The 23,879-nt window shown below is 42.9% G+C and overlaps 2 protein-coding genes across 3 annotated transcripts in view; one reads left to right on the top strand and one right to left on the bottom strand.

Annotated features, from left to right (window-relative positions):
* Positions 1-4,546, top strand: part of pof1b (POF1B actin binding protein) — a 224,034-nt gene extending 219,488 nt beyond the window's left edge. The window contains exon 14 of one of the 2 annotated variants that reach the window (XM_083643071.1): positions 432-4,546. In XM_083643071.1, coding sequence (XP_083499197.1) covers positions 432-437 — 6 coding nt within the window. In that variant the 3' untranslated portion in view covers positions 438-4,546. Of the gene's footprint in view, positions 1-386 lie in introns of both variants that reach the window. The other variant, XM_083643070.1, reaches the window with a different exon arrangement.
* Positions 4,547-12,303: 7,757 nt separating this feature from the next.
* LOC310790369 (uncharacterized protein) lies at positions 12,304-23,587 on the bottom strand (the record flags this gene model as incomplete). The annotated part of the gene is made up of 2 exons (XM_083652049.1): positions 12,304-12,524; positions 23,395-23,587. The coding sequence occupies 2 exons, from the start codon at positions 23,585-23,587 to the stop codon at positions 12,304-12,306; spliced, it is 414 nt and encodes a 137-aa protein (XP_083508175.1).
* Between the last annotated feature and the right edge of the window lie 292 nt (positions 23,588-23,879).

The following is a 23,879-nucleotide window of genomic DNA, read 5'->3' as shown; positions in this document are numbered from 1 at the left end:
GTTGTGCTCGAGATGCGGAATCTGCTCCGAGGGCGGCTGTTATTGTTTTGTTTTGTTTTTTAAGTATGCGCACATTCATGGAGAATCGCATTGAGAGCCTTAACGAGTCTTAATGACTTGCAGTGGGTGGGGGCAGAGTTTCTGCAGGAGCATTTTTCTCCGTGAGGAAAACAGAGAGAGAAGGTAAACACAGCCCATGTGCTTATATTACTGAGATTATTAATGATACAAAGTGGGTTGATTATCGGTAAAGCCATCCTTTAAGTTAAATCAAGCGCTCATCATCTTCTCCCAAATCGTGAAATTTTAACTGCTGTTTTGCCTCACGTCTGATGAGATGACCAAAGTATAACGGACATGCCTGTGTTCTGTTTATTTTGAAACAGGAAATCATTACAACTCCTTAAAGACACACTGCTTCTCTCCGACAGGAATGAATGAACGACAAGAGGACCCAGATGTCCCCCCCCCCCCCCTCCCCGTTTGCATGCTCCCTGTGACCCCCCCCCCCCCCCCCTATCCTCAGGCTCGTAGGGTTGGTGGTGGTTCAGTCCCCCCTCTCCCTAAATTGGGGGCCATTGGTTCAAATCCTCCGTCTGACCAAATTGGGTGTGTTTGGGTTGATTGTGTTGTTTGGGCTTTTTATAGTAAGGGACCAAATAATCTGATATCAAACACCAAATCTTTGAGGTGATGCTGCAGCCATGAGCACCTAGTCTGTTTCGTCAGGCGGTGAAACGGACTAGGTGGCAGTAATGACGCATTCATGACAACTGGGAACTTGGAAGTTTTTGAGCTGAGGAGATGACAGTTTTGTCATAAGAATCTGAACTGGCATGTTGTCATTATTGCTCACTTCCTCTCCATGTTTATTTTAATAGCTTGGAGGTTGTAAATGTCTCAGCCAGGGTTCAAAATGACCATTCAAAAAGTGACAAACGCTGGTAAAACGTTGTCTTTGTCTGATCATTCAGTACAGATTAAACTGCCACGGTGGCCGGTAACTTTGTCCCTGCTGACCAGTGTTTTTCTTGTATATTTAATTTTACATTTTGTCCCTGCTGACCAGTGTTAACCTGACACTGCCAGATGGTTTATTTTCACATAACCATCCGGGAACGAGTTGCTCGGGAAAGTGTTTCAAAGGGCAGGAACTTTAAAAAAAATACCTGGCAGGTGATTGGATGAACCATCTGTCTATCATGTGCTTGCTCTCACTGGCATTACACCAAAGCCCGCCCATAGCTGCCTCATAGGATGCTGATTGGTGCGAACCACTGGTGGTTCAGATTCAAACCAGTCGATTGGAGCGTGGCAAGATGGATTTGTCGTGTGATTGTGATCTCATGATCTCGCACGAATCAGCTGCCTTGCAAGGTTAGACCAGTGTGCCCTCTCTTTGACCCTGGGCCAATCAAATCCAAGCAAAGCAATGGCTGCGTGTCAAGCAGGCTCCTGATTGGCTCTATAATAATTTGTCTCGTCTTGTTATTGAATGTTTCACACAGTAGCTGATTTTATGCACTAAACAGCACTGTAAACAAGTAGGGTGGCATCTTTCTCTGAAAAATTATCATTTGGTAAAGTCTATTTATTTTATTTAGTTTATTATTCAATTTTGGACCCAGATTCCAGCTTCCAGTTGTCACGAGTGCATTTTAAAAAGCAGGCAGCATGATGGCATGTAAAATGTAAAAGCATGTAAAAGCATGTCCTTCACAAAGCCACCACACCCGTGCTAGCCTTGGGGAAGTCAATGTGTTGTCATGGTTACTATTATGTATGTAAATATGTTTCCAGAAGCTGGGCATGCTCAGTGGATGTTTTCTCTAATGAGACTGTTGAGTAGCCCTCATGTAATCCGGTTTGAGGAATATTTTAAACCTGTTCTGTTCGGGTAACGTTAGTTGGCTTTGCTTTTGTTTTGTGCTAACTGGTTAGCTATAGCTCTCAGCTGTGTTGTGTAATCACTTTTGGAAGCATTTGATTTTGAGGTGTGTTTTGATTTGTTCAGAGGTGCATGGGTTTGTGTTGTTAACGTGTAGCTTTCATGTGTTTTTGAATCCATGAGAGCCTACGCAAGCTTCAGGTCTGGAAACTTGCATAGACTCCCATGGGTGTAATTCTGCAATCTATTGTACTCGTAACTCGGAAAAATGACCTCCGACATGGAAAAGTGCATTGGAACGGTCATTCAAGTCGAAAACTCGGGCTAGATGGATCTTGCACGAGTTTACCGATATAAACACACATCGCATCAAACATCAATATGGCGGTAGGCCTACACACAGTGATCAGATTCAGTACCTTTCATCAATTTGTACTTCATGTAGTGTTTGTGTTGTGAAACATGCTGTAACAACTAAAAAATATTTGCGAGCATGCGCTACTAGCCTACTCCTCCCGGGTGTCCATGTTTTCCCGAGCAGATGCACTGGGACGCATTTAGATCGGAAGTCGGGAATACCGACTCAGAAACTATCGACTTCTGACTTGCAATGGATTGCAGCATGCAGCATCAGAGCGGGTGGGGGGTGGGTGGTATGGGTAAGGATGGGTGTGTGTTAGCTGGGTGAGCAGCAGGATGTATGAGAGATATTCACGGGAAGGGAAACTGGGCATGATTTTACGGGGTTGTAAGATGGTGGAAGAAATGTTAAAAGCACAATATAGAAACTGTATATTGAGTATTTACTTCCTGTGTTTTCCTGGTTGTCTTTGCATGTTTGACTCTTTAATAGCAGAAAGCATGTATGTGTCCACTGGGTACTGCAGCCTGTTGTAACAGCAGCACTTATGTCAGCTAACTTCAGAGTCGAGATAGTGAGAGAAAAAGAGGAGGAACCAAGCTTATCATCACTACACATCAACAAACAGGTTATCTATCAAGTACGAAGCATGGGTATTTGTAGTTTGTCTCCCATACCCACTGTAGATCGTCACATCTCATTAATACAGAGAAAAACACTGACATCTCGTGGTGTAACCTGTAATTTCAACAGGCTAAAAGCTGTATTGTATACTGTTGTCAGGCCTAATGCAATTCCCCCTCAATCACTAATGGGGTGGAAATATTTTATTTATTTTAAGCCGATTGCTGATTATTTGCTTCTCCTACAGCAGTTATTTATTATTATTAGGTTTTCCTCTATCAAACCATGCCAACGGTTATTTTTCAAAGACTTTACAGCTTAGAGGACAAGTGTACATTTTAAGTTGTAATTTAACTACATTAGAACGTTGTCAGTCGGTGCAACTGTTAAAATGAATTGACTGAGGCAACAGACTGCTGGCGATTTTTGGAATAATTTTCATTGGAAAGGCAGTTAATTAAGCGCTCCTTACAGCTCTGAGAGCACAGGTCATTGTTAGTTGTCAGAAGATTTTAGTTAAGGAGCATCGTGCTGCACACAAGGTTTCAGTTGAACTGCAGCAGGCAGGACATCTGTGAGGAGGAGCCCAGTGGACACAGAGCCTCACTTCAGTAGGAAAGCCTGTAGAAATCTGTTGCTCAATAGAATCCTCAGGTGCCACCATGTTAGCAAGCTAATGTTGGGCTAGCATCACTGTTTGGCCTGTTTGGTTGGAAATCTGAAAAATATTGCCCTGCGTTGAGCCAATATTGACTGACTTATAATTATATATTTACATAAATCATCCTTACCACAGTTGGCTGAACAGTCTAAATCCGGCCAGACCATACCTTGTCAACGTTGGGCTTTAAAAATAAGGGAGATTTTCCAGGACCCCCACCCAACCATCATTTTTACATCATGAAAGCAGGGGTGTAGTGGTAAATACAGACGTGGGTAAACTATCCAAGGTGAGCAGTTTACCTACCTTGTTTCCCCTCATTGATTGATACAGTTGATGTGAAAATAGGTGTGTAAACTCTCTCTCTCTCTCTCTCTCTCTCTCACACACACACACACACACACTACACCCCTGCATGAAAGGGGTTTCATCTCTTGGTTCCAGAGATCTAATGAGCAGGAGCCTTTAATGCCTGCCCTGCTGTGATCTCACAGCAAAAATAATTGGCTTAACTAGATCAACAAATGGATGTTTCCTAACATGCTTCTGGTCAGGAATGGGAAAATAGTCTCCCAAATGAGTCTATGAATCTAATCTAAACAACTTGTTTGTATAAGTGTAAAAAAGTAAAATGGCAAATACAGGAGATTTACTGGGAAAATGAGCAAACAGCACAGCGGGAGGGGGCAGGGCAGGAGATTTGACCAGTCTGGCCACCAGACTGCCAGCATCGGCCCAACAGTGGCAGCCCATCATTCGCTTGCTACCTGGGCCATCTTTAACAAAGACGTTTCTTTTTAAAAAGAGGATACATTGTATGTTGAACCAACCTGGTTGTAGCTAATGTGCAAACAGAGTATTCTAAATATATTTTCTTATGCAAACACTTTCCTTATTTTACAATCCAGAAGGAGTTTGGCTACTTCCTCGTGAGGCCGCAGCCTCTGTCCTGTCCAATGACAAATGTTCAAGCTATAATAGATTGTGATTAAAATAAGTCAAGTCTGATCTTTTCAAACGTGCCCTTGTCTTTTTCTTCATTGTTCATACCCAGGCGGCAAAACCCTAATTTTTTGGCTGAAATCAGACATGGAACATTATAAAAGGTTGTGATGCAGAAATTCTATCTATGACCTTGATCACAACCTGGTCAACTAGCTACTGGAAAGCTACAGGAAGCAGAAATTGTAAATCACTGCCAATTTGCTTTCAGGTGAATAGGTAAATTTTTTAACTAATAGATATCACCATGAAACTTCCCCAGTTGATTACTTACATTACGTTTTTTTATTACAAGTTTTCTAAAATTGTATGTTTAAATAATGTCTACTTCCCCTAGTCAATGTCTGATTACCCATCCCATTAATTAATCCATTTCATTCATTTCTCTCTCCCCCTGCAAGCAACGCCTGTTCAGGTTACGTCATCCATTCATAAATATACTCGCCCATTCATTCCTGTCCAATCTATGTCTCCCACGCTTCCCTTTCTCTGGCCTGCTGGCCAATCACCTAACTGAAGTTCTATATCAGTTCCCCCATATTTCAGTGTTGTAAATCTCCTTGTGTGTCTCACTTCAGCGACTGATTCCTCACTGTAGCAGTTGCTTCACCCCACCTCCTCCCCTGAACATTACATTACATTACGTCATTTGGCAGACGCTTTTATCCAAAGCGACTTACAATAACACATTTTTGTCAGCAATAGAGCAATCAACTATGCAACACAGTCTATGACAACTACAACTTCTGAAGGAACAGTGGTACAAGTTTAGTTTAGGTTAGTAGTTTTTTTTTTTTTTTTAGAAAGAGAGATAAAGAAGTTAGATCAAGAAGGGCCCAGATGGAGCCTGAAAAGCTGTGTCTTTAGTCTTTTCCGAAAGATCGGCAGTGACTAGGCCGTCCTGACTGAAGGTGGAAGCTCGTTCCACCATTGAGGTGCCAGGGATGAGAAGAGTCGAGATCGGGATGAGCGACTTTTGAGCCCCCGTAGCGAAGGAGGGGTGAGGCGACCTGCACTGGTGGAGGAGCGAAGGGAGCGCTGAGAGGTTTGGAACCTGACCATAGATTGCAGATACAGGGGAGCTGACTGGTGTACTGCCCTGTAGGCCAGTACCAGTGTCTTGAATTTGATGCGAGCCGAGATGGGAAGCCAGTGGAGGTCCTGGAAGAGGGGAGTGACATGAGAGAATTTGGGTTGGTTGAATACCAGACGGGCTGCAGCGTTCTGAATGAGCTGAAGCGGTCAGATGTCGGTGGCAGGTAGGCTGGCCAGGAGCACGTTGCAGTAGTCCAGGCGAGAGATGACAAGTGACTGGACCAGGAGTTGAGTCGCTTCTCTTGTGAGAAAGGGACGGATTTTGCGGATGTTGTAGAGGGAGAACCTACAGGAGCGTGCTGTTGCAGCTATGTTGGCTGAGCAAGACAGCTGGTTGTCAAGGATCACCCCAAGGTTCTTAGCTGTTTGGGAGGGACGTACAGTGGTGTTCTCAATGGAGATGGAGAGATCTGTGAGAGGGCAGTCTTTCCCTGGGAGGAAGAGTAGGTCTGTCTTACCAAGGTTGAGCTTGAGGTGGTGGGCAGACTTCCAGTCGCCAATGTCTTTGAGGCATGCAGAGATGCGAGCCTCGATTTGAGTGTCGGAGGGGGGGAAGGAAAGGAAAAGCTGGGTGTCATCAGCATAGCAGTGATAAGAAAAGCCATGAGAAGAGATCACATAGGCAAGAGATCTGATATAGAGAAGGAAAAGTAAGGGGCCCAGGACTGAGCCCTGGGGGACACCGGTGGTAAGAGGGCAGGATCTGGAGAGGGACCCTCTCCATAAGACCTGGTATGAGCGGTTCAAGAGATAGAAAGCAAACCAGGAGAGTGCAGAACCTGAAATGCCGAGGTCAGACAGAGTGGAAAGAAGGATTTGGTGGTTGACTGTATCGAAGGCAGCAGACAGGTCAAGGAGGACAAGGACAGAGGAGAGGGATGAGGCCTTAGCAGTGTGAAGGGCCTCTGTGACAGCAAGAAGAGCTGTCTCAGTGGAGTGAGAAGCCTTGAAACCGGACTGCAGAGGGTCCAGGAGGTCATTCTGGGAGAGATAGAGACAAAGTTGTTCGGACGCTGCTCGTTCGAGGGTTTTGGAAAGGAATGAGAGAAGAGAGACAGGTCTGTAGTTCTGAATAGCAGTAGGGTCAAGGGAGGGTTTCTTAAGCAGAGGCTTGACTCTTGCAGTCTTTAGAGCAGGCGGAACAAGACCAGAGGACAGAGAGGAGTTTATGAAGGTAGTGAGGAAGGGAGATATGTCAGGTGAGATGGTTTGGAGGAGAGAGGGAGGGATAGGATCGAGGGGGCAGTAAGTGGCTTTGTTAGAGCTGATGAGTTTAAGCACCTCATCGGGAGAGAGGGGAGAGAAGGAAGGAAATCCAGGGACAGGGGGCCGAGAAGCAGGATTGGAGTCGGGAGTGTTAGTGAGGGTGTCTGGAGGATGGAAGGAGGAGCTGATGTCATCCACCTTTTTAGTAAAGAACACCACCAATGTCATGAATGTAGAATTCCCTACAGGGGATTATCTATCCTGTAAATCAGACGTCGTCCTCACGTCTCAGGAGCGTCATCATACCATGGAGTCATACGCCAAATCTAAGTGTTGTTTGTTACATCATTAAAGTTTATTTTACTTTCCTTCTAGCCTCTCATTATTGAAATGTGCACATGAGGCATTATCTACTTAAATATGTGCTAATTTGCATAGATTTCCTGAACAGAAATTTGAACATTGGATAAAGCCAGGTTAAAAATTAGAATTTCACTTTGACATTTAGAGCCAAAAGTTTTTACAGAGGCAATTTTAGATATCTCTTTTTATCACTCCATAAATCAGAAAATACTGTCAAGTCATAAAAAAAACTATTTTCACCAAGTTTTTAGGAATAAAATGATAAATAAATCAGGCTAGGAATGATCTAAATAAACACCTATGTAAACAAAAACATTCTTAATATAGCTAGGAATAAAACTGGAAAGTGTGGTGTAGGTAGCTTCTGAAGTGGAGATTTCTGGCTCAGAGTATGAGAATAAAGGCAAAACAGCCTTTTTACCCTTTTCACCTGCCATGTCTCACCTTAATAACTGAAGGTATCTGGGAGTTGAAATGTTAAGTTCTTCCTGCTAAATTAATGCCTTGTCTATTATTTGTGCAAATCATTGTGTTGTGTATTTTTATTTTATTTTTTATGAAAAAATTGACTTGATAATTAAAGAAACAAAACTATTGGCGGCAAAACACTTATTTCACTTTAATACTAGGTATGACATTGAACAGCAACTTCTGTTAATTATGTCTCATATCTGGTATTAATTTAGCAGGAACAACTTAACATTTCAACTCTCTTCCTCTCCTGGTAGAAACCTAGCCTGGTAAACCGCCCGTCACGTGAACTCACATTTCATTTGGTTCTCCGACTGGTTTAGTGAAACCTATGTGGAGCTATACCGTCCATCTGGCAGCGTCAGGTTAGTAGAAACCATGTTGATGGTAGAAACCTGAAACATATGGAATGAGCAGGGATGGACAGACTTGCTGCTCCCTCTGGTGGTGAATCTGAAACCTGCAGGGAATCTGATGAGAAACCACAGGTCCATATTATGAGAGAGGATTCTTGTATAAATCAGAGGAGAGCTTTTTGAAAATATTCCTTCATTTAGACAAATCTAAACCGAGTCAGAGTCTGTTCTGATTCCTTCCATTGACAGTGTTGGCCTGTTGAGTGATGTTTTCTGACATGAGGCCAAAAATGTAAATTCATGTTTTTTTTTACCTGCACCATCTTTTTCTTTAACCCAAACCATAACCCCAACCAAGTGGTTTTACTTGCCTACACATAACCAAGTGGTTTTATTTGCATTTAACGTTGGAAAGGCAGCAAGGTTTTCAGATTAACCAGCATTTTGTTTCAATTTTACATTTAGACTGTAGACATAAAGTGCCATGTTTTAGAAATGTATTTTGCAGACTTTTTGTTTGACATTTATGTTGATATTGTACATATGCCTGGTTTTGAGGCATGCAAAATGCTTCTTTTTTTTTTTTAATCTGGTGATTGGGTTGCCACATGGAGCCCGAGGTCCTCAGGTCAGTCTGGACCAGTGTAGGAAATTAGCCGGGGGCAATAGGGCAAAAATGTCCCCAATAATGTGAGAATCCCCAGAAAAACCATGCAAAAAAAAATGCCCCCAAGATTTTGATAATTTTATTTTCATTCAATTCATTTAATTTCCATTTCCATCTCGAACACACACTCAGCACCTGCAAGCTGGTTGCCAGGAGAACCCATGTGGCCCGTGGACTAAAATGAGTTTGACACCCCTGCCTGTACGCAGTCTTCTGAGTAGTGTGATGTGGCAAAAAAAAGGATAATGTATGTGTGAATTTGGGTGACATTTTATTTCGAGCTACACAGATTTCTACACCTAAATATACAGAGATTTATACATTTGGCCCCTGAAGTCTGCTGAGACGAGTACAGCTTTGACTTCTCTGAATTCACTGCTTTCCTTTTGAAGCAGCAGAAGAGAAAGGAGAAGGCTCCCTCTAGAGCAGTGGTTCTCAAAGTGGGGTCCGGGAATGTTGGTGTCTTTGAGGGGGTCCCCACTCCCCAGCAACAAGGGGGATAGCCTAATTTATGTTCACTATAATACCATCCATACAGTAACACAATGACAGAATGTATGACAGTTTTGGTCATGAGTCTCATACACTTTCTGCAAAAAAACATCTAAAAGCAAAAATCTTATCAGGTGGGGGGACCCTGGGACAAAATCTTATCAAATGGGGGTCCATGGTCAGTTTAGGGGTACTTGATATGAAAACATTTGAGAACCGCTGCTCTAGAGGACGTTTGACACACTGCAACTCCTCAGAAACTGCATTCAAACACCAAAACAATAGTAGGGCTGCAACTAACAATTATTTTCATTTTCGATTAATCTGTTGATTATTTTCTTGGTAAATCGGTTTAGTTATCATATCTTATCAGTTATCATTAGTTATCGGGTCTATAAAATGTCAGGGAATGGTGAAATATTTAGATCAGTGTTTCCCAAAGCCCAAGATGACATTCTCAAATGTCTTGTTTTGTCCACAACCCAAGGATATTCAGTATACTGTCATAGAGGAGTAAAGAAACCAGAAAATACTCAGAGAATTTAGACTTTTGTTTTTAAAAAATTACTAAAAGCGATCGATTATTATTATTATTCTAAAGCCAGGGGTTAACTTAGTTCATGGTTCCTACACATTTTCCATTTCAAAATTTGATACATTTCCAGACTTGGTCCGGTCTTATCAGGGGGGTTGGGCCGTGGGGATAGGCTAGTCTCACAGTGCCAGCCGTAGATGATGGGCTCTATTCTCCCCCTGGCCTTAGGCGCTAAACTGGCGTTAAATGCGGAAAAAACGCGCTTTGCGCCTGCCTACCCGTGACCCGGGAAGATAGCGTCATGTTTTTAGGCCCGAAATGGGCTTTACACTGAAGAGGCATGGCACAGTGCCAGAATAGTGATGGGAATTACGGCTCTTTGAAGGGAGCCGGATCTTATGGCTCCGTTCCTTTCTGAGAGCCGTTCAAAATAGCGGCTCCTCGTTCCTTTTTTTTTTTTTTTATGGGGCGCGCACTACTTGTTCAGAAACAGTAGTGCGCGCCCCCCTCCCCCTTTTTTCCCCCGGGGAAGGAAAGTTCACGTCAAAGTTGACGTCACCATTTTTGCATATCAAATGAGGATGCACTTGTTATGCTCACCGCGGTGTAGTCTGTTATTTTAAGTGCTGACACCGCCCATTTGAGCCAGTAAACGGGGTGCGCTTTTTAACATGACAAGCAAGCCTCCTGCTCCCCAGCGAGCTCGCTTGTTAGCAGGGGGGGGGGAGGGGTGTGTGTGTGTGTGTGTGTGTGTGTGTGTGTGTGTATGTGCGTGCGTGTGCTGTGTGCGCGCTTCAGCGCTATAGTCCGGTGAGTGTGACTGACAGAAACCTGAGAGGAAAAAAGAACGAAGGGGGGAAAAGAACGGTTCTCAACGACGACGACTCGGTTCCCGTCGTTCCTACCAAAGAGCCGTTCAATAGATTCGGGTCGTTCGCGAACGTCACAACACTATGCCAGAATGGGCGTTTCGGTCTTAGATACCAGCCTAAAGCGATCTTCCCAACTGACGTTAATTTAGCAGTTAACGCTTTTCAAAACCAGGCCTTATTCAGATGCACCCACGGCGTTATTCAATCACTCTTTCTGCCGCTATCTCACTCTCTCTACCCCCTCTCTCTCACTCCCTCGCACATACATTTCTTCCCCTATAGCGCACTGCAAGCATCAGATCTGAAATGTAGGCTACACCACAGAATGACAGAACCATCACTATTTTGGGGGAAAGTCTACTAATTCATATGTAGGCACGAGGCAGGCACAATGACCGATGAAAAAAAAGTTGTTATAGTTTTGAGCCCGTCATTCAGAGGCTGTTACATCATCCTGTCTGCCGTGCAGAGGGGATCTATACAGCCTGACAAAGACCAACGGTTGAAACGCATTGTGTTTTTGTGTTGGCCCGTATCAAATTGAAGATGTATTCTGGTTTGTAACTCTTTGCAGTACGCAGATACAATTACTTCTCATTCAATAATATATTCTTTTCAAACTCCAAGTAGCTCCTTTTTTCGCCTTGTATTCTATTTTGCCTGCTGAGCTGCTTTGGTCCACATTTTTGTGCTTCCCTTCTAAATAACTTTGCCAGCTGGGGGAATGCATTCTAAATAGTACATTTTAATCTTGTCGGTTAACAGTTAATGATCGGTTTACGAGTGTTGGCTGTCTGTCCAAAAAAAAGGCATCCCTACACACAAAACAAACTAAGCAATGTAAATGGTCACTGTCCTGTGTGGACTCTCATGTGTCTGTTCAAGTCTCCTTGATAACAAAATCTTTTACCACAAACTGAGCAACTAAATGGGTGCTCTCCTGTGTGGAGCGCCATGTGTTTTTTCAGGTTTGTAGATTGACTGCAACTTTTACCACAGACTGAGCAATTAAATGGTTTTTCACCTGTGTGGACTCTCATGTGTCTGTGCAAGACTCCTTTACGAGCAAAACTATTACCACAGACTGAGCAATTAAATAGTTTCTCTCCTGTGTGGACCATCATGTGTCTCTTCAAGTTTCTTTGATGACCAATACTTTTACCACAGACTAAGCAATGAAATGGTTCCTCACCTGTGTGGACTCTCATGTGTGTTTTCACGTGTGATTTGTGATTAAATATTTTACCACAGAATGAGCAACTAAAGTGTTTCTCCCCAAGTGAGGCTAAACCTGACCGAGTTTCACTGGTTTCCATCCAATCACCTTCACTGTCTTCAGTCTCAGGTTCAGAAGAGTGTGAAGTCTTGCCAGCACTAGTTGGTTGTAATTGACTAGCTGGATCTAAGTTCCTGGCTGTTTCTGGTACTCCACAGTCCTCTCCATCAGCTTCCGTTTTCCTCTGTTGAGTTGAGCTGCTGGCTAGAGGCTCTGCCTCTCTGTTCTCCTCAGTTTGGCTTTGATGAAGCTGTGAGGACCGAGGTTTCTCTTCATCTCCACTGTTCACGGGGACAGTGTAGAGTGTGAATGGGGACTCAGTGATATGGGCCTCCTCCGGCTCTTGAAGCTGCTCTGGAGGTACAAATGAAATATTCACATTAAGGAAAACTACATAAACTTGTTACCATTACTTCATAATGTTAATGGGGAAATTATTGAGCGGTACCAAAGAGTACAGGGACAGGAGTGAATGGGAACTGGGTGATATGGGCCTCCTCCAGGCCTTGAAGCTGCTCTCCCTCCTGACTGATCCAGAGTTCCTCCTGTTCCTCTTTAATGTGTGGGGGCTCTGGGTCCTCCTGGTCCAGACTGGAGCTCCACTCCTGCTGCTCAGGGGGAACCTCTTCTTTACTGAACAGCAGCTGCTGGAGGTCTGGAGGTACAAATTAAATACAGACATGTTCACTTCACACTAAGTAAATCTACCTAAACTTATTACCATTCCTTCATAACGTTAGGGCGTTTTCACACCTAAAAGTCTGAACCAACGTCCGAACCAAATTCATGTTTTTGTTACATTGTATACATTTGGTCCAGTTAGGTTTGCTTTCAGTTTGGGTCTGTGTGACGCTGTTTGTTGTGTTGGATTAAGGAGTAGTTTGGGTCTGTGTGGGGCTGTTTGTTGTGTTGGATTAAGGAGTAGTTTGGGTCTGTGTGGCGCTGTTTGTTGTGTTGGATTAAGGAGTAGTTTGGGTCTGTGTTGTGCTGTTTGTTGTGTTGGATTAAGGAGTAGTTTGGGTCTGTGTGGTGCTGTTTGTTGTGTTGGATTAAGGAGTAGTTTGGGTCTGTGTTGCGCTGTTTGTTGTGTTGGATTAAGGAGTAGTTTGGGTCTGTGTTGTGCTGTTTGTTGTGTTGGATTAAGGAGTAGTTTGGGTCTGTGTGGTGCTGTTTGTTGTGTTGGATTAAGGAGTAGTTTGGGTCTGTGTTGCGCTGTTTGTTGTGTTGGATTAAGGAGTAGTTTGGGTCTGTGTGACGCTGTTTGTTGTGTTGGATTAAGGAGTAGTTTGGGTCTGTGTGGCGCTGTTTGTTGTGTTGGATTAAGGAGTAGTTTGGGTCTGTGTGGTGCTGTTTGTTGTGTTGGATTAAGGAGTAGTTTGGGTCTGTGTGGTGCTGTTTGTTGTGTTGGATTAAGGAGTAGTTTGGGTCTGTGTGGTGCTGTTTGTTGTGTTGGATTAAGGAGTAGTTTGGGTCTGTGTGGTGCTGTTTGTTGTGTTGGATTAAGGAGTAGTTTGGGTCTGTGTGGTGCTGTTTGTTGTGTTGGATTAAGGAGTAGTTTGGGTCTGTGTGACGCTGTTTGTTGTGTTGGATTAAGGAGTAGTTTGGGTCTGTGTGGCGCTGTTTGTTGTGTTGGATTAAGGAGTAGTTTGGGTCTGTGTGGCGCTGTTTGTTGCTTACAGTGAGGCAATAATAGAGGTTTGTTGTGCATCATGCTCACTCCCTTAAAAAAAGGCAATAATTTATTTATCTTCGCGTGTCATTGCTCTCCCCTCTCTCTCTGATACTCTCCGAAAATCCCTAAAGTGTTGGCATTTTTCTGCTTGACTTTTTATAACGATGTCTGACCATATTTATATTAAAAACGTGCCGTCCTCCCGTCTGCATGTGCTCCCGGCCTCCCGTGGCTCATTTAGCCTTTTTCCTCTGGCAATAGCCTGGCAAAACGTCCTGTAATTGGTCCTAAGGTCCAAACTATCCCAAAAATGCTTTCACACGGCAAGCGAACCGCACATAGTGCAGTTTGATCCAGACCGAGACAACCTCTTTTCCTCGGACCGTTGGTCCGGACCGTTCTGGTCTGTGGGAGTTTTCACTCCTGTCACTTTGGTTCGGATCAAATGGAAAAATCCTAAAATCCGGACCAAACAAGGCTGGTGTGAAAGCCTCCTTAATAGGAAAATTATGATTTAAGGAGTGCTTCTGTGGACTGCTGCCCCTAAATCGCCATGCCATGACCTCTCACCCCTGAATCCCAATTACATAAATGTTTAAATTCTTAATAAAGATAGCTGGCCCATTCATATCTAGAACAATAATTATATTATAAGGATAAAGATTTACATTGTTATTGGTAAATAGAATGCCTGTGGTCCCACAATAACTAATTTATATAAACGTCCAAAATAGGGATGTTAGTGATTAACCCTTGATTAATTGTCATTAATTGATATTTTATTTAACCTTTATTTAACCAGGTAAGTCATTAAGAACAAATTCTTATTTACAATGGCGACCTTCGCTGATTAACAATTTATTAACTGATTAACCAACAATGTGTTCTGTGCATCATTTAACTTGTATACCAGCAAAGGGCGTTATTTCACCCAAACTAGTGGTCACCATCTATTAGGGCTGTGGCGATTCACTTATCTCCCGATTCGATACTATCACGATACTTGGGTGCCGATTCGATATATATTGCGATTCTTAAGTATTGCGATTCTACGATTATTGTGATTCGATATTACGATTTATTGCGATTTTTGTTTCTTTTTTCAGTTTGTTTGCTTTTTTACACTAGATTAGAACATTGGAAAAGTTGAATCATACACTAAAGACTGTATATTATATCATGAGTAGGGCTGGGCGATATAGTTAAAAACAGGGGCGGACTGGGATCATAATTCAGGCCGGGCATTAGATACCAAGCAGGCCAGGCTGATATGGGCCGACGCGCGTGAAATTTGTCTGTTTGAAGCCCAATTTGGGCCAAGTCCAATTTTACAATGAGATGCACCCACTTTAACCCTGAAGTGTAATTATTACTTCAGACTAACTAATAAAGTAATAAAACCACTAGTTAACCAGTAGGCAGCGCCTGGCCTGCTGTTCAGTGAGTGGCCTGACTTTTTTTGTTGTTGCGATTATCGATTCTAGAATAAAAGATCGATTCAAAAAATCGTGACATTAAAAATCGCGATACTTAAGTGAATCGATTTTTTCCCCCACCCCTACCATCTATGGTCTGGAGTTACATGCTACTGCTGGGCCAAGGAGACGGAAATGGTTAGGTTAGGATTTCTACTTCAAATATACCTGTCTTTTTAACTAGATTACTGTCAAGGGTGCCACAACTCACCATTGTCAGACCATATATTTTGCATTCATCTTACTTTGGGGGGGAAATGACAGGAAGTCTTGTCATGGGCCTGGCTACTAGCCGTAGCTTAACGTTTGTTGCTGTACTTCCGCACCGTTGAGTATGTTCATTTTACATTCATATTATTTTGAAAAAAAACATTGTCAGGAAGTCTTGTTCTGAGTTGGTTGGTTTTCATTACATTACATCAAGGGTTCCCAAACTTTTCAGCCCCTGACCCCTAGGGGTGTCACAATATATCGTCCCACGAAATTTCGCGATAGTAAAACGTCACGATATGTATCGTTGAGATGAAATCTCATATCGTGAAAAAAAAAAAAAAAAAAAAAAAAATTTTTTTTTTTTTTTTTTTTTTTTTCAAAAATAGACAAAGAAACGTCTTTGTTTGTTGAAGTTCAATGTGTGGAAAGTAGTTCAGTTGAACAAGTCTCTGAAGAGACACATGAGAAGTTATACAGGAGAGAAACCATTCAATTGAGTTTCTGGCAAAACTGTTTACTTGACAGGAAAAACTGAAGATGCATAAAAAATAGACTAAGAAAAGTCTTGTTGTTTGAGTTTGAAGAAAAGCTGAAGATGCATAATGAGAATTTATACTGCTGAGAAACCTTTTAGTTCAAAGTAAATCTAAGTGACGGTGTAACTCATTCTATTTCAAGATAAGCCTTATCTCCAATCTCATGTTTTTTCTAGTTGTTATTGTAATAACAATTTCCCACAACAGCATGTTTTGTATTTGTGCATTTCAAATAAAATACTACTTTTCCAGTCATATATTGTCATTATTCAAGTTTAAAAAAATATTGTTAAAATCGTATCGTATCGTATCGTTATCGTGAACCCAGTATCGTGATACGTATCGTATCGTGAACTAAGTGTATCGTGACACCCCTACTGACCCCCAAAATAACAGTGCCAGTGGCTCGCGACCCCCAATATCCCCGGAGGTGGTTGAAGCATGCAAACATTTGTGCGCATTTTGTAAACAAAACAAACAATTATGGTTAAAATGTGCTCTTTTTAATAGTTTTTAAATTGTATTTCACACATTTTGTAGTTTTACACATTCTTTAGGCCAATTTTACACATTCTAGAAATCATCTTGCGACCCACCCAGTGCTATCCCACGACCCCCCTGGTGTCCCGAGCCCCACATTGGGGAACCACTGCATTACAATACATAGACTACAGTACATTAGATGTCGGTTACCTGACATGCGCACACATGCAGGTTTTTAGTCGGTGCTGCTGACATTACAGTAGCTGTCCCTGTCTGGATAGCTTTCACTGTCACTTTGGTTACTATGGATGCAATGGACAATTCCTCATTCCCTGGGGATAACAGGCGTTCACTAGTTTCACCGTCACTTTTGCACCTTTTTTCCTCTCTGTTTTCCAGAGGACATCCACTGAAGAGTAGCTCAAACAATGATATGCGGTGGTAGACTAGAGACTGTCAGCACAGTTTTGTTTATTAGGCTACTATTTTGGTTTATTCGCCATGTGGGGGACAGCTGCCGGAGGCCAAACGCTCGGCGATTGCCAACTGTTCATTTCAAACACTGAGAACACACAGGCCTAGGGTCCTTGACATAGGAGAGGATCTATTAGCGGGGAGGCGGACGGAAAATGGAACAGATGATCATTAACATTTGAGTGAAATCAGTCTGTACGGACGGAGCTCTGCCACCCATGAATAGCTCTACTTTCCAACAGTCTTCACTCATATATATAGAGTGTTTGGTCAGTAACGTCCTCCTATGCTCTGGAGTATCCAGAAAATACATGTTCTGGGATCCCATCCTACTTTTATATCATCAGGAGAGAGGATTCCACAAATGTATTTTCTGTTTACTACCGAAGGAAAGGAAAGATAAATTAAAGCTGCTTTAATTTATCTTTTGTACTGTTTGAGAAATCGCAGTTTAAGTTTGATACTTTTTTCAACGTTTATAATGGGATCCAGTGTAGAGCCATATGAAATCAGTTTTTTCCCAAATTAATTTGCCCCCCCCAATTTATTTTTTTCCATTTTTATTTTTATTCAGGGGTTAGGATTGATATTTTTTGTTTTTGTGATGTGATGCATCAAGATGCATCGATAATCGTTTTATCATTGAATCGTAGCCCTCTGAATCGAATCGTGAGGTGCCTAGAGATTCCCACCCCTACCAGACACTTGTCTATCGAGACATGCATAGCGAGCCACTCCAGCCGACATTGCGCGTTGTAAACACAGACCAGGAAATACACAGTCCCAAACCGTGATACAAACAGAGACAAACCTATTTTCACAGCCATGACCGCTTTATTATAGCTGTCAGGCCTCGCTGGGTCACTCTCTGTCATTTATAAACGCGGTGAAGAGCTAAATCCACAGAAATGAAGCAGGAGCCCGATTGCTTCTTAGCCTAAAATTATCTTTCGTTAAGAAGACTGCGTTTCCCAAAAGCTTCTTAGCGCTAAGATGATCTTTCGTTAAGAAGGTTTTGTAAGAAGGGTCTGGGGCATTCTTAATGACGAAACACTGGCAGATCCAGCCGCGTCAGGCAAAAGGAGATACTTGTGTTCACTGTTCCTCTTGTGTTTTTCCCTTTTTCCTTTCTTTCATGCACCCTTTAGTGTTTAAAATTGGGGAACACTTGAAAATCTCCCCTGTATGTATGGTTACTTGTGTTTTAAATGTTTTACCGTAGGCTATATTCCTCTAATCAGAATGGATTCCTTTTATAATAAGAATGTTGTGGATTTATATAGCACCTTTCACAGAACCCAAGGTCGCTTAAATTCTGTAGTGTTTCTCGCAATTTTGTTGTATGTTGTGTATATAAAGCAATTTGAACTGCAGTCCATGTCTGAAATAAATAATGTTTAATAGAAGTTCTTGTTTAACATGACCACGATTAGGTTATTCTACAACAGTGTTTCTCAACCAATGGGTCGTGGCCCACTGGTGGGCTCAGAGTGCCATCTAGTGGGCCGCAGAGTAGGGATGCCACGGTGTTGACATTTTCCCACCGGGTAATAAACACGTGTCAGCACCGGTGTTACCGGTTACACCGTGTAAAAAAACAAAAAACAGACTCCAGAGCTGCTCAGCAGTCCTCACGGTCCGGAGTTTTAATTGAACTGCTCTCAGTCACACCCGTCAAGATAGTCACCAATGCAAGCGTGGTAGGGATGTCAGGTTAACCACACAGAATAGTTTGGAGCAGTTACGTTTGTCAGTCTATAAATTAGGCTACTTTGCACACAGTCCTTTCTACCCCATGTTTCTCCCATCCCTGCTGCTGCGCGCTGTTGTGAGCGGTGTCTGTCAGCCTCACATAACGTTAAACACTGGGGACAGATCTCCTCCTGGAGAAAAGAAACTAACTTCATTAGCCACAAATCTGGTGATTTCTTCTGGCCATGGGATTAACGTGACCAGCAAGCAGCAGTAAGCCAGGCAATGACGATAGCTGAGTAGCATGTGCTTTTATCACAGCTAAGTCATCAATGCTAATTATTACCATTAATGTTAGCGGAGGTTTAGCTAACATATTAGCATCAATCCTAGCGGAGATTTTTCTCTGTTAAAACCACATTTCCAGAAATGGCAGTGGCAAGAGAATACACACAGGCTTAGATAAGGGTCTTACCTACATGTCTATGAGGGGGGATTGTGTTCACAACATGTACAACTAACGTTACTTGCTGGTATGTCTAACCAGAGAGATACAAGGAACAGTACAGCCACACTCAGACAGCCAGGATAGGAGGGAGCGCTTGTAATATACACCAGCGCAGCTGAGTGCATGCTGAAACTGTCACGAGCGGGTGGAGTTGAAGGTGTTACCGGTGGGCATGTTATGTAATCGGTGTAAGGCTCCCCACCGTGTAACACTGGTAACACCTAATATCGCGGCAAGCCTACCGCAGAGGACATCTCACATCGAGATGGTGGACAGCTCCAGTTAAGATGCTTCTTAAGAGCCTTCTTTAGCGATGTGTTAAGAAGGCTGTTAAGAAGGCGTTTGGGAAACACTTCTTTGGAGCCTTCTTAACTCCTTAAGAAGCTTCTTAACTCCTTAAGAAGCTTCTTTGTTGGGAAACGCAGCCAAAGCCTGTTTTCACGACACAGAGAGAGGGCGTGGCTTCTTTCACTGCTCTGAACATTATAAACTGCCTGTCTCGCGAGATATAAAATTGTCTTTTGCGGGCATCTAGTCGTGCTGAATATCGCATTTAGTACCTTTAAATCCAGTCTTTCGACAGCCCAGGGCTTAAAATTTGGCACGGGATTGCGAGAATCGCGCAAATTTTTGCCAATTCCCGCAGATTTGTAATTTAATAATGCGGGAGAAGTCCTGCAATTGTTTGCGCACCAATGTCTATAACGTTAAGCCGACAGAGCGGAACGATCGTTTGCTGAATACGGACGACTGGTCAGACACATTAACTCATTGAGTGCCAATGACGACTATAGTCGTCAATTCAAATACTAACGTAGAGTGCCAATGACGACTAAAGTCGTCAATTGCGTTTTTTGACGGTGGGACGTGGATCAAAGCCTCCTGCATCTCCTGTAAAAATATTGTAGCTATTGAAGGTGTATGTATAACCTATTTTACGGACCCATTAGGTGGCGACAGTGCTCTCCAGATTAGAGAAAGTTGAGGAAAAACAGCAGAAAAAGCCCCGTGATGAAAGAGAAACCGATGCATGAGCCAGAGCGGCACAGATTGCTCTGGCTGGAGTTAACGTTAGCTGCGAACAGCAGCCAATCCGCTCCCACAAATGAGCCCCTCTGTCTCTGCTGCATAGTTTCTCCACACGATTAGCCGCCAGAAAATAAAACCAAAGCCAAACCATTCTCATGCACAAGGCTGAGCGCTCCGAAAATAGACTGGGTGCAGCGCACTTTGAAACGCGCAGCAGAAAGCCTATAATCGGACGCAGCTTCATCCCAGCTCACAACCGAAACCCCAGAAACGCAGACGAACTCAGCGAGCCCCATCCAGACTCCCCCGACGAGCGGCCGCCATCCGAACGTGGATCCGCAGGCAGCAGAGCCTGCCATAGCAGGCAGCAGAGACTCGCCTGACACACGCAGCAGCCAGCAGAGCCACCAGAGACACTCCCACGGAGGAGGAGTTTGGAGTTGAGGGGGGTGGGCGTGCTGTTTTATTGAAGGAAATTACTGTTCAGATGTTTCAGGTCAGAAAATATTAGCTTCAGAGTCAGTGATTTGCTTGAAATGCTTCATTTCACAAAAGGCTGTTTATCTCAGCTTCTAGATGGAAACGTCTGTTTTTGCTGAAATCAACCTATCTTCTCCGGCTGATAACTAAAGAACGGAAAATGATATCAATAAACTTTTTTTTGCTGATGATAGAAGAGAGTCTCATCGTTCTTTGGGCGTGTTCGTTGTTTACATAGTAATATCACACAATATTCTGTGGGCCTCGAGAAATCACTGAAAACGCTCTGAAACTCTGGCACTGGGAGCGTCCGTTCTCCAAAAGTGGCTGGCACTCAATGAGTTAAAGGGCGGACTGTTAGCTGAACGTTACCTCAGGCAGCGGTGTAGCCTCCCCGCTCGGCAAGCAGCATATTTGTTGTGTCCAAATATCCGCGCATTCAAAGCATTTCATACTAGGGATGGGCATTTTAAGCAATTTAAATACTCGAGTACTCTCCTTCTATTATGAACGAGTACTCGCGCGGGGGGGGGGGGGGGGGTGTCTGTGTGATTACTATGGTAATGACGGAGCAGGGGTAATCTGCTGTGTATGGGGCTGTTCACACATAACGTTGGCATTTTTGCATGGAAAAAGCGCTACCTGGAGCATTTATTGTGAGGAGAGGAACTGACTGATATTAGGTGAGGTGACGCTAAGCTAACATCTAAAGCCTACCTCAGACAGTATCTCCGATGGTTGGATGGATGGCATTAGCACTTCGGAGCAGACAATAGTGTTGTGAAACAAGCGAAGGCTCATTTCCAATACATGTCCATTATCCAATGTCCAGTATGATCCATTTTACTTTATGATCACTGTTACACTAACGTAAATCCACGGATTACAAGGTCCGGTGTTCTGCCAAAAAGTGAAAACTGACCAGTGTGATTAACGTTACAGCTGCAGCTAGCGTTAAATCACCATGAAGCGATTGTCTCCCAAAAAGCTATTCTTTCTCCACATTTCTTGTGACTAACATTATGGGAAACGACAGTGTAGTCAGTAAACTAGTGAAAAGTTTTGAATGAGTTTTATCGGGCGTGTGCTATGAAGAAGCGTGCATCTGTCTCCTTCAGGAGCATATCTCCAGCCACCATTTTCGGGATGAGCTGGAAAAGTTCCAGTTAAAACTTTCAATATAATGTTACTTAAAGTCGAGCTGAACCCAAAAATGACTTTTCTTTTCTTTTAGTTCAAATACCTGGGTATGCAGTGCACCTATTTAATAATGTATGCAAACAAAATCACAACAATCTAATTTCTTTCGTTTTTCACACTTTTTCACATCAAAAGTTCACTTTTCAAGATTTCATTGATAACAGTAATGTACAGTTTGCTGACGTCACCTAGTACTATCAAATTTCTACCCCATTTCAACCAATCATATCACGACATGCAGCTGTCAATCAAATCTTCATTTCTGAATAATTTTCTCTTCCAAATGAAGTAGAAAACGGCGCCTAGTGCCTGTCATCTGGCAGAATTCCTATCCCATAAACTAACTACTAACTTGGCCAATTGTTAGAAACATGAACAAAAAACAAAAACTATAATCTCTAAGAATGCAAAGAAATGTAACTGGCTCGTTAAAACGCTCATTCCAGGGATATCGTATTTACACCAGCGATAATGGCGCGCGCATCCGAGAGCTTGGTTGTCAGGGGTCGCACTTCGGAGATTCCAGGCCGACGTGCTGCACTCTCCACTCGGCAACACGAAGGCAGCTGGCTGCCTGCGGCTCGCTGAGCTCCACTCCTCCCGTCAAAAGGCTCTTTCCGAGGGGAGCGCCACAACACACTGAATCCCACTCGATTTGGAGGCGGAACACGCCAGGATTGGCCAAAGCCCAATCCAGTCCCCAGAATTGTCAAATAAAATCATCTTAGACAAACTATGTTTTCAGTCTGAAACGGACTCATTATGCACGTGACGAACAGGTTCAGTTCGACTTTAAACAAACATATAGCTTATTGATGCACGTTGGAGGATAAAATGGTATTTCAACAAACGAAGCAGCAAAACTTGTATTCAAATAATCTTTGTGATGTTATATGGCGTGAAACTGTGGCTGTAACGCATTACTCAAAATAAATAAGGTTACGTTACAATAAGCGTTTTATTTTTGAAAGCAACAAAGCGGATGACATACTTGTACATTCTGGCTGACTTGACGCCCGTGCAGTTCATGCTGCCAGATCCACATAACAATGCATGCATAGATTTAGATCATTTTTAAAGGGAGTGGGGGTATATATACATACACACATACACATACACACGCACACACACACACATACACACATTATAAATATGGTGTGTGTGTGTGTGTGCGTATATATACACACACACACACACACACACACACACACACACACACACACACACACACAATAAAAGGCATTTTTGCGATGGCCCAATTTCTGAAAATGTTCATGGCCCAAAACTATAAGCGGCGCACCAAGTTTCATGCTTTTACGAAAAAGGGAAGATCATTTTCACATATCATCTGGACTAATACACAGAAATCAGGGTTTTGTCATTTATATGGGAGTAGGATTGTTTACAGAGTGATAACTATCAATAAGATACTAGATTGGCAGGGTTATCATACCAAAATATAAACTAGAGACATGTAGGAAGACAAAAATTGTGCGGTCCCCTTAGGTGGTACCGATTTCACCATTGGCCCATGGACTAATGTGCCGCCTACAAAATGACGTATTGCCGATCTGATGTATCATGGATAGAAACAGAGGCGATGGGTGAGGGAACAAATGGGGCTATTCTAGTTTCTGCTAAAGTGTGGCACCCAGAAGTACTTTTCTGTTGTGATGTCACGCTGATTCACAGCAGCCCTAGAGCAAACTGTTTTAAAGGGGGGAAACTAACGTAAAAATAACATTTAAATATCAGTCACCAACCTGCTCCGTGTAAGCGCCCTTCAGGGTTTAACACAGCGTCTAACAGCTTTCGTTGTCGGTCGATCTCCTGTTTCGAAAGAGAAGTTTCTTCCTCGTACTCCGCTATCATTCTTTCAAACAGCCCAAATATCTCTTCAACGGCCGCAGTTAGTCGCTGCTTCACCACCGCTCTCAGCTTCTGCACTCTAGACATTTTCACACAGCGACAGCAACTTTTCCTCCTCGACTATTTACTATTTCAACTTTATATTTCAAAGCTAATGAATGTAACGTTAGCATCAGCTAAACCATTATAACGTTAGCATCAGCTAAAACATTGGCGTTATAACGTTAGCATCAGCTAGCTGTTAAACCATTATAACGTTAGTGCCAGCTAAACCATTATAACGTTAGCATCAGCTAAACCATTCATCTGAGTCCATAAGAGGGAGGAACTTCTTATTCTTGCTCTCACAGCGAAACTCAACCTTAGCTCCAGTTTATAT

This window comes from Poromitra crassiceps (genome assembly GCF_964638095.1).
Source record: "Poromitra crassiceps genome assembly, chromosome: 1".
Lineage (NCBI taxonomy): Eukaryota > Metazoa > Chordata > Actinopteri > Beryciformes > Melamphaidae > Poromitra > Poromitra crassiceps.
Note: the sequence above shows the minus strand (reverse complement) of the source record. Positions and strands in the feature narration are given on the sequence as shown.